General features: G+C 40.6%; 1 protein-coding gene across 1 annotated transcript in view; it reads left to right on the forward strand.

The window, feature by feature from the left end:
* The window catches only part of AXIN2 (axin 2), a 49,910-nt gene extending 39,227 nt beyond the window's left edge, over positions 1 to 10,683 (forward strand). Inside the window, exons 10-11 of the mRNA XM_015406009.1 lie at positions 486 to 653; positions 8,593 to 10,683. Coding sequence (XP_015261495.1) covers positions 486 to 653; positions 8,593 to 8,719 — 295 coding nt within the window. The 3' untranslated portion in view covers positions 8,720 to 10,683. The remainder of the gene's footprint in view (positions 1 to 485; positions 654 to 8,592) is intronic.
* Positions 10,684 to 11,870: the final 1,187 nt, after the last annotated feature.

Here is an 11,870-nt window from a genome sequence, read left to right on the forward strand (position 1 = left end):
TACAAACATATAATGCAGTAATTTCAATCGCAAGATAAGAATTGAGAAAATAGAATTAAACTATGTGTTTGAAGGCTTAAGAGCTAAACACTGGCAAAAGAGATTATCCTAATAAGCCCCATCCGGTGGTAAAGCATGGACAAGGTTAAGGATGGTCTGTCATACTGAATTGGCTGAGTGCTGCTAAACTCCTTTTTCTATCATCAGCACCATTTTCCTTGAGGGTGGTAGGATGGTAGAAGGATGAAGTGGTTCACCCTAGCTCAGTACAGCCAACTAGCATTGGAGCTAGGTCTGGGATCTACATTTGCAATGACTGTAGACCTTTTGGCCTGTGAAGAAAATTGCCTTTCAAATAATCTTAGCTGGTCGAGTATTAAGAGTCATACATATATACACTAATGGCAATGTAATTATGGTCTTGCCTGTGGTAGAAATATCCAAATGTTATGAAGTCTCACCTCTTTTTCTCTTCCTCTTTTCAGTCACAAAGAACCAAAGAAACTTCCTGCTGTTCACTCCTCCCAGCCTAGTGAGTTGGTTGTCACTTATTTTTTCTGTGGAGAAGAAATTCCCTATAGGAGGATGTTGAAGGCCCAGAGCCTGACACTTGGGCACTTTAAAGAGCAGCTGAGCAAAAAAGGAAATTATAGGTAAGCCTCATTGTGGTCTCTTTCATCTTTGTTTTTTTTTTGTATTTGCAGAAACTGTGTGCCAAAACAACCAACAGATTTCTAAGCACCCTTATGCTAAGGAAATGCTTACTGCACCCTTTGGAAGTTTGGCTGCAACTCACTCAACAAGAGTCTTCTGTCATTTTATCATTTGCCCACCAAACCACTGGTAGTTAAGAGCAGGTTGGTTACCCCACCAACAGAAATAGGCCTCACCTGGTGTGTAGACTATGTTGTCAGCACAGTTGGCTTGTACAAGTGGGTGAGTCCACAGTCTTCCATAATAAGTGTTCGTTCTCTGGCTACAGTACATTATTAATTGGCCTTAGTTTGTACTCTGCAAAATGGGAATAATCAGTGCTACAGTGCAGAAGTCTTAACGTTTACAGATCTCCTTCAGTGCATGTAAGGTACTTTTTATTTTACATGCAGAAAAGGTTAGCCTCTGAAGTGTGTTCTTCCTTTCAATTTCTGTGTAGAGCATTAAGATGAACCAGCAGCCTGATTTGTGACATGGAAGTGTATGCTTTTCAAATGCGTTTATACTTGAAGATTTTTGGTTAAGGTATCAGACTGTGTGGCAAAATTGTGCTGGTTTCATCCACTATACTGGAAACGAGATAGGGCAGAGTGTTATACGAAGACAGAATTTAGTATCTAGTGAAGAGTTAAAAGTCTGAAGGTAGCTTTGTATGGTGCCTCAAGGTGATGAGGAAAGAAGCTCAAGTCTCTTGTGTTTCCTCTCTTTGTATTTCCTGTATAATGTGCAAAATGGGAACTTGCCCATATACTCAATGTGTGCAATACATTTCCCCATATTTGACTTTGGAGTCTTGAATACCTCTTCACGTAGATGAGGGTGTAAATGTCTCTAGTCCTCATGACTATGGAGAATAGCTTGGGAAATGTCTGGACAGAGATGGACATGCAGACATCAGGTGGGAAGGCATGGGGCTTCATTCAGACACCACTGTCTTTCCTATCTCTGTGGCTCTTTGAAACTTGAATCTTGGACAGAGTTTCAAAATTCTCTGTATGTGTGGGATTTGGGAAGGAGATTTGGGATTTGATTGGTGTGCATGATTTACTGAACACTATCTTTGAATTTCCTCGGCTGAGAATTTGGCCTTTGGCGTAGCATGTTCCCTACCCTAAGCTTTGCCATGGGAGATTGCATTGACTTTACATTGGAAATCATTCCTGAGGACTGCAGATTCCTCTGAAAAATCAGCTTCTGAAATTTTTTTTTGTGTTCTGTCAGGCCCATTCCTACAGGTCAGAGTCTTATGTCCAGTTCAGTGAGCTTGCTGGCAGGAATTTGAACTGTCCCTCTTTGTGCAATTACTATGAAATGATGTCCATTTGGTTTGGGCTGCTAGAGAGTCTTATATTTCTATCACCCAGCATACAAATGAGGGATTTTCCTGGTTTGGCTACAGTTAGACCCAGACCATCTAGGTGGTGTTTTGCAGGCGGCTAGAGGCACTGAGAAAGGCCCGTTGATGTTATGTTCCTCAGCTCTACCACAAGTATAACGTGAAACAAAAGAGAAGTGTCTGACTGCTGTCTTGCTCACAGTAAAGTCTTATCTGGACTTTTCAAAAGTAAAGGTAGTTCATTACTGGGGCTATGATGTGGCTAGTGATGTGTGCATCTGAACACAACATTCATATACCAAGTGGTTCATATGGCCTACATGTCCCAGTTAAGTGGGATTGTATATTGTGATGTGATACGCAATGCAAAGATGTCTGGAAGACACAATTGTGCCCCAGACTCCTAATGTGTGTAGACTGTACACAAATCATGTCCTGCGTGAACATGTCAGGCAAACGCAGAGTTTGCATCTCTTGTAAATATTTCTTACTATTGCATAGCAGCTCCAGCAAAGGAAGACAGTGACACTGCCATGGATGGAAAGGAGACATTGATTACACATAGTAGACAGCTGCCCAGTAATCTTGGCAGATCATGACTGCTAGGTGTGTATTTGCAATATGTATTTGGGCACGTGTCTCCCATCAACGTGGTCACTGTGAAGATGGGTAATAGCAAAGGAGAATTTAGTCTTTCCCATAATATGTGAAACAGTCCTTAGGATGCTTTGCTGTGGTATTCAATTTCCTGTGATTCCAGAGCACTCTCCAAGTGCTACTACTTGGACCGTTACTTATGGCAACCTGAATTTGGCTTTTGAGAATTTAGTCTTTCCCATAATATGTGAAGCAGTCCTTAGGATGCTTTGCTGTGGTATTCAATTTCCAAGTGCTACTACTTGGACCGTTACTTATGGCAACCTGAATTTGGCTTTGGAACCTTCCTTTTCCACACTGGGTAAGAGATAACAAACACTGAAGTGTACAAAAGGAGCTTGGGCGCAAGACCATTGTATTTTGTCTTGTACATATACAAGGTGAAACTAATTATCTAAATGTGGTGCTCCCCCAGGGAATCATTGTGATGTAAGCTTTGATATTTTTTGGCTGTACATAGAGTAAAACTGCAGGTGACCTTCAGCAAAGAAGGCCTTACTGCCCAGTGTAGTAGGGAATGCTCAGGGAAGAACTGACTGGTTGCTCTGGATACACCTGGCATTGGTTGTGTTTGAAGGCACACAATAAGTATGTCTTTGAAGCCTGTGTTTTGTTTTAACACACAAAGATGTACATAAATGGTTGCCACTCCAACATTCTTTACTGAATGAGTCAATTTGCAGCTTAGGTACCTCAAGTTTCTTTTGGTCATCTCTCAGTAGGACACTGCTGTCCAGAAGGCATTTCAGATCATATGTGGCCCCCCCCCCGAGTATATTAAGTGGTGATTTAATATAGTTGGAGTTTTGCTGTCTCCCACATGCACATGCCTGGGTAGTGTAGGTTTATCTTAACAAAAAGACCCAACAACCCAGCAATAAAGCCAAGCCTTCTAAATTCTATGGGTGCCAGATGTAGAAGGGGGCAAGCAGGCGAGACAGAGAGAAAGCAAAACATGTCCCACTAAAAATGTGTTTCAATGGAAAACTCGCATCAACAAGCAAATAAAGACCTCCTAATGTGTTGGGAGAAGTTGTGGGGGAAAGATTAGTTTGTACTCCTCATCCCTTTTATTTACTTATTTACTTACTTTATTTATAACCTGCCTTTCTCGGCAATGGGTCCCCAAAGCAGCTCACATCATTCTCCTCTCCTCCATTTTATCCTCACAACAACCCTGCTTAGGTAGGTTTAGGCTGAGAGTGTGTGGCTGGCCCAGCAAGCTTCTAGGGCAGAGTGGGGGATTTGAGCCTGAGTTTCCCAGATCCTAGTCCAACACTTTACCCATGCTGGCTTTTTTGCACTTCTCTGTGTGAACCCAGGCTGTAGCTAGGGGGAAAGGTCATGGTATGTGCGGGTCCCCTCCCACCCCTAGAAAATAAAATGTGACATTTTGCAAATGCTGGCAGAATTGAAGATCAACAGGGAAGTTATTGCTTACTGGGGCTTATGCTCTTGAAAAGGGGTGATCGGCTGAGCAGAAAGGCAACTGTTGTGCTTCATGTTAGGCATTGTTTCATTTTCTGCTGTGACCTGCTAGTTTGAAGGATTCTAGAAGGAAGTATCATACATTGGGTTTGAATCAGCAAAGGACTGGACAGAGGTTCCTCTGGAAGTGACAAAAATGGCTTCAAAATGAAAGTGATAGCCCCCCTCCCACACACACACACACACACCCTTGATTTAGATTAGTTACCTTCTTGATATCTTCCTAAACACAGTCAGATAAATGAAGCCTCTTGCTGGTGTGTTCAGAGGGCATAAGTATCAAAGCTAAACTGGTATTTGAGTAATTGTTTAGCCAGTGATAGTAGCTTTTTAAAAAAGAGGAAACTGAAAAGGGTTGGAGTAGGGGTTCCTTTGTCACTTACATGGAAAAATTATTACCTTCTAACTTGCAGTGATGCCTCCCAGGTTTTGTGTTGGGTTTTTTTGACTTGGCAAGAGGTTTGGCTTTTTCATTTTAGTTTTCCATACCTCACAAGAATATCTTTTGTCCTGGTGATTGCGTGGTAAAAGGCTTTGAGTGCGGAGAGGGTGAGAGACCAGCATGGGTGCAAGGAGGGTGTGTGTGTGTGTGTGTGTGTGTGGGGGAACAGCAGACAAGCAGGCTCCCTAAATGCTAACTCTCTGAATGGAAGGCCTTCATTTGTGCATATGCAATTAAGCAGCCTGAGAAGGAAGAATGCTGGAAGGGGGGGGATAAAAGGAACCTTTAATCAAGAAGCTGAACGGTTTAATTCAGGATAATAAAGGGGTCCTCACTGTTTGACACAAGAGGGGAAGGGGCACTTTTTTGTCTGCATGAGCATTGGCTTCATGATCTAAGCATCTCGAGCTAAAGAAAGGGAAAGCAGGACACTGCTGCTTGACCTTTCGGTGTCAAATATTGCAATCTAAGCCAAGATTGCTCATTACACTGGGGGCCTCTAGGAAATAGCTGAGAATAAAAGTTACAGAGATAGTTGTTGCATTCAAAGTGGATACTCTGTTTCGGAAACTGGCTGCATTTTGGAACTTTTTTTTTAAAAAAGGCAATATTTCCAGCTATATAACTTGCAAGTTTTTTAAAAAGCCACTTTTATGGAAGTTACATTGTAGGGGTTAGTTTCCCAAAGTTCACTCATGAGGCTAGATCCAAAATGATGTGTTTCGTTTTGAATTTTTATTTCCGTAAATTAAGTGCTTGGCTCTTTGCTCCTGCTGCCAACATCTATAAATGGTTTGAAGAACCGTCCTGGAGGTGCCCCCTCTTTTATTAATTGGTGCATTCCGGTTGCTTGCTCTTTCTTTTGGTTTTCTAAGAGCTTTCTCCTTACTTGATGTTTGCCTATTTGACACTATATGTGTGTGTGTCCATCCATCCTGAAGGAGTGCTACTGGCAACCATGTACAAACAGGCCACTTTTGAGCTCTGGAGATTTATTATGGCATGGGATGGTTATGATTCACTGTAGTAGGTCCTATCCTCATAGCTTTATCTTGGACCTCAATTCCATTAAAAATATAATACATGCAGACAAATGGCATAACTTATGCTAGATGTCGCAATTTATAATAAAGCTAAGACTGAGAAAAGATTACAGACAGTGATATAAACTGAGGGGAAACAGGCATTTTGATTAAGCTGGATTTTGTACTTGATGTCTGAATGCAAGCTACAGTTTCATGAACAAATAAGTTTGTTCATGATGAGCCTCTTTTGTTCATGATGACCTGGCTTCTTTTGGGGGCACATGCTCTCCTTTTCCTTCCTCCCCATCTACGTACAATTAAAAAGTTGGAAGGGGCCTAAAGACCTTCCAGTCCAACCCCAGCACCATGCAGGGTGATCTAAAGTATCCCTGATAAGTCAATCTTTGTTTAAACACCTCCAAGGAAGGATAACCCTTAACACCTCCAGGCAGCCAGTTCTACCACTGAACTGCTCTGTATTGTTTAAAAGCGTTTCCCAATATCCCACTGTTATCTCCTCATCTGTAATTTAAACCGATTATTATGAGTCCTATCCTCCACTGCCAACTGAAACACCACCCTTTTCCCCTCTATGACAGCCTTTCAAATACTTAGAAAAAGTGACCATATCACCCTTCAGCTTCCTCTTCTCCAGGCTGAACATTCCCTGTTCCTGCAGTCTTTCTTCATAATGCTTCGTCTTCAAATGCTAATCATCCACGTTGCTGTCTTCTGTACCTGTTCTAAAGTTTCTGTGTCCTTTCTATAAGAAGGCCTCCAGAACTGGGTGCAGTACTCCAAATGGAGTCTGACCAGTGCAATATATAGTGGCATGATGACATCTTATGCCCTAGACACTATATATGTTGATACACTACATCGCACTGGCTACTCATACTCAATTTGCATTCCACCAAAATCCCAAGATCCCATTCATATATGTAACTATCCAGAAGAGTATTCCCCCTCCAGTATGTGTACATAACATTTTTACTATCAGATGCGAAATTATACATTTATCTCTATTAAATCACATCTTATTCACATCTGCCCATTTTTCCAATGCATCCAAATCTGATAGTATTTTATCTCTGTCTTCTGGAGTGTTTGCTACCCCAGCCAGTCTGGTGTCATCAGATTTAATGAGTAGCCCCTTCACAGCCCCATCTAGAATAAAAACATTAAAAAACACTGGGTAAAAAAACAAGTCCTGTGGCACCCCATTAGTTACTACCCTCCAATCAGACAAGGAGCCATTAAGTACCATTATTAGCCAACCAGTTCCTTATCCACCTATCCATCCTAAAATCTGATCCACAGCCCTCCAACTTGTGAATCAAAATATCATGGGGAACCTTATCAACTTCCTAGTTCTATCTAACTACACTTTGTCATAATATTTGAATATGGGTACTGGGGCCAATTAGAATTTGTTTCTTCCCCACACACTGGGATACTAAACCACAAATTGGCAAAATGGCGATAGATTGAAGACTTCCTAAAGCAGGAAATCTTCATTTGCCGTGTATGAGGGGAGGAAGTCACACACATTGTCAACAGCCAGGTTTCTGCTTATCACATATTCCAATTTGCACATGACATCTGAATTACCCTAATAGAGTTGCCAACTCTGAGCTGGAAATTCCTGGAGATTTGGGGGTGGACCCTGGGGAGGGTAAAGTTTAGGGAAAGTAGGGACTTCACTGGGGTACAGTGCTATAGAGTCCACCCTGTAAAGCAGTGATTTTCTCCAAGGGAACTGATCTCTGTAGTCTGGAGATCATTTGTAATTCTGGGAGACCTCTATGCCCCACCTGGAGATTGACAGCACAAAGCCCTGAACTAATTTTGGGATAGTCTGATCATCATTATGAAGTCTATTTCTGCCTCTGAAAGGGTTGCCTTTTTTTTGAAGTAAATAGAAGTTGGACATACTAATCTACTTCTCTTGCATTGGTTTAAACACGGGCCTAGTTTAAATTACCCATTGCTAAACTGAGAAGCTGAAAAGGGTAGGAGTTTTCTTTCCCACTGTAAAGTCAAGATGTTTTAAAACTGGCCTACTTAAAGCTAGCTCAGGTAGCTTTTATGAACACATAAACTGCTAAGCCCTGCCTGCATATTTCTTATGATTGGACCAGAAGGCAGAATTGTGTCATACAATTTTTTCCGCTCACCTTCCTTAACATATCTAGTGTTTATTGATAATGCTGAGGTTCTGTCAGACTTTATACTCTTTCGTTGCCATCTTCGTTAGCATTTCCTTCTAGGACATGTTCAAAGTAGTCTTCTTTGTCCTTCTTCACCAGCCGCCTTTTGCTATACTTGCCCGTGGATTAAGTAGCTTTTACCGTCTTTGCTACGAGCTGGAGCACATCATGAGGGTGCTTTGAGAAATAGCCCTCAACGGGAAGTGTTTCTGAGATGTAACTTAAAGAACTACTTAATGCTATTCTCTGCCATCACATTCTCATGCATCATCCCAGCAGCTGCCAGGAACATGGAACAGGAACATTGTAATGTGATATGGCAGAAATCTTCATAGTAAATAGTTCGCTTAGATTATGACCAAAGTTTGCCTAACACAGACCATTTTTACCAATGCTTCCATAGTAACTGTAGCATTACCTGTGCTCATTTGCCTTGAGGTAGACTCATAGGGACAGCAAACACCATGATTGAATAGCTAATGCCACCACAGGATGAAGAAAGGCTTTTCTGGTGTGATATGGTGTGTTGTTCTGATGTGTCACAAGCAAGTAGCAAGGTAATGCCATGACCTCCTCAAAAGCAAGGCTCAAACTATGATACCATGCATCTAAATCGTCATATTTGACCTCTAAAGGTAAAACAAATATGGCAGTATGCACTGTAGTAATTCCATTGTGCATGAGCTTTTATTAATTATCTCTTGGTCTTATTGATTTCAGGTATTACTTCAAGAAGGCAAGTGATGAGTTTGACTGTGGTGCTGTTTTTGAAGAAATCTGGGATGACAATGCCATTCTGCCCATGTACGAAGGAAGGATCCTTGGAAAAGTAGAAAGGATTGACTGACTGGCTGGCTGGCTGGCATTGTCTGTGTATGTGTATGTACAGAACCATAAGCTAAAGATGCCAGCTGTTGGGACAGACCACAAAACAAAGGTTTTGGAGGAAGGCTTGAACCAATGAAGAAAAAGCTACAAAATATATGGAGGTCTATGAAGACTTTGCCAAATCAGCCTTAGCAATTTTTTAAAAATGGTGTTCAGGCTGGGTACTGAGACATTAAGAACCCTGAACTATTTATTAAAAACATGACCACTTCTTGGTTATTAAAGATGCATATGATGTTGAGAGACTTCCATACATAATATATGGTTTCTGGGGGATCCCAGTCCTACAGACTCAGAGAACTGTATGTAGCTTACCTTACAGTAATCCTTACTGATATTTATTGAACAGTCTTTTCCCCCCTGAAGTCCATTTTATGGACATGCTGCTTTAAACAATGGAGAAAGAGGGGATGTGATATAGAGAGAAGGGGTGGGTTTGTATTTTATTTTTACATTGTTTCTACTATCTAAAGTATTTGGATTATGTCTTTTATAAAAATACATTCATTTCTGCCTCCATAGAGAACAAACTGGAATTATGAGGTGCCCAACATTTCCGTACACTTTTATTTCTTCAGTGTGTATGTGTGTGTGAGAGAAAAATGTATACTTCTAGAGAGTGATGCATTTTGATCAATGCTGCTCTGATTTTCAGGCCCAGTGCAGACCTAATGTTCTCAATCTCCTAACTGTGGTGAACAGATAACAGAACACCCCCATGGTCTCCAAGATATCCCCATACCTTCCTCCTCTAACAGTAGTGCAATGTTATGTGTGTAAAAGTTTAAAAACCAGTTTTGGTTAGCAGTAACAGAGTTTGCCAAATTGCTGCTTACTCTGGTTACAAGTTCTGGTTTGGGGCTTACAGTAGCTAATGTTAATGCCAGTTCAGGAGTAAGGTGCAAACAGAGGAGGGGGGGAAATCATGTTTAACAGCAGAGGATAGCAAAACAGCCTACAAATGTTTGTAATTTTCTAACCATGGTTAGGAGATTAGGAATGTTATGACTACATTGGCCCTAACCTTGGATTCATGGGCCAATATTACAAGAGTTACTGGGGATGTTGTCAGTGTGGTAAGAACATACTTTTGCCATGTTGCATATACCAATCATAAACATTGTGTCCAGTGCCTCTTTTTAGCAAGGCAAGCATACAGTTATAAAGTTTATAGAACCTATTGGGTCATCCAGTCCAGCTTCCTGACAGACCTGTCTGTCTCAGGAAGAGCAGTACATGAAACCAATACCATTCACGTTGACAGGAGTATAGCCAGATTTTTTTTAAAAAAATGGGTATTTATCGTAAAAAGCTATACTTTTAAAAAAATATAGCCAGTCTTTGAATAGCAGCCTATTGTATTTCAACCATAAAATATAGGTGCAGAGTGAAGGGGAGTTATGGGCCAATCCCTGAATAGAGTCCTCCAGTTTTCTGGCATCAAATTCTGGAGCTAAATTCTGGTTCTGCTCAAATTTGAATTTTATAGAGCTCGGCAGAAGCTTTGCGGACTCATTCTGGTTGTATTCCACTAGGACTGTTGTCATTCTGAAGGACAAAAAGTCATAAATTCCCACCATGCCCTGAACAAGGGATACATTTTTGCCTTTTCTAGGGAGAAACGGGTGTTTGCTTCATGGACTGCTGCTGGAACAACTTTTGCCTTTGCTCCCAAGCTGTCAATAGTATTCATTGCTGGATTATGGCTAAAATGTAATGTGCTATAAAATACCAGAAAAGTTCCCTACTCTAATTGCACCCTTTGTGTGTAGTGGGCTAATGCAACACACAACACTTTGCCCCTGCCCAGGCATTTTATTTCTACATGTTGTGTTTGTCAATGCATTCTGTTTGCCAATGTTACATTTTTTTTGTATAATATGTCTGTATATAGTGTAGAAAATATATATGGTGAGGAGAAAAATACCCATTAATACATTATCTTTCTCGTGTGTTTAAAAAAAACACTTCAATCAGTACAGTACCTGTGCCTGCATGGTGTTACTATGCCATGTTTCACCCTGTGTTCAGGGTCCAAGCTCTCCCTTGTTTGTTTAAGGGGTTTATGTATAAATATATTTTATGCTTTTTTACTACAAGTCTTGTACTTATGACTTTTGTCATGACATTTGTTCTACTTATACTGTAAATTATGCATTATTAAGAGTTTCATTTAAAGAAAAAAATTACTTGGTACAATAATTATTGTAATTAAGAGATGTAGCCTTTATTAAAATTTTATATTTTTCAAATTTATATAATTTTGGTTTGCCTTGGTTTCAATCTAGAAGTCCTTTTATATGCTGAAGTCGTTCCTTAAGTCAGATTGCTTACCTAGGATCGTTATGTATCTTCAATTTATATTGGGAGAAACCCTTTGTTAGGTAGATGGAAATTAGTACAACGAAAAGAACTTTTTATGAGCCATAGGGAGTGTTTAATTGATTATTAACAATTGAAATAATTTTGAATATCTGAAGGCATCATTAAAACACCTTTTTAGGTAAACCATGGATATAGAAATAATTTTACAAGCGTTAAATGTTTAAGTTTGAGAAGTAAGTGTTGTATTTTCCAAGATGGAAACCTTAAACTAGCTTAACAATGGAGTTTAATTTGAGCTGGATCTTAGCCCCACAGTCTGCCTTTAAATGTCACTGTTCAGACCTATTCTGCTCTTAAAGACCATCTTGCTAGAGGTGTTGTGTATTGTATGGGACTATATTTCCAGTTTGGTGTAGTGGTTAAGTATGTGGACTATAATCTGAGAGAACCGAGTTTGATTCCCCACTCCTCCACTTGCAGCTGCTGGATGACCTTGGGCAAGCCATAGGTCAGAGCTGTTTTCTCAAGGACAGTTCTGGAAAGAGCTTTCACAGCCCCACCTACCTCACAGGGTGTCTGTTGTGGGGAGGGGAACGGAAAGGAGTTTGTAAGCCATTCTGAGACTCCGAGTGAAGGGTGGGGTGTAAGTCTCTTCTTCTCCTTTTCCTTCTCCTCCTCCTCCTGCCAACTGAGCAGTTCAAAAGCAAGAAATTGCAAATAGATAAATAGGTACCACTTTGGTGGGAAGGTAACAGCGTTCCATGCACCTTGGCATTTAGTCACGC

This window comes from Gekko japonicus, unplaced genomic scaffold, assembly GCF_001447785.1.
Source record: "Gekko japonicus isolate JY-2015 unplaced genomic scaffold, Gekko_japonicus_V1.1 scaffold414, whole genome shotgun sequence".
Lineage (NCBI taxonomy): Eukaryota > Metazoa > Chordata > Lepidosauria > Squamata > Gekkonidae > Gekko > Gekko japonicus.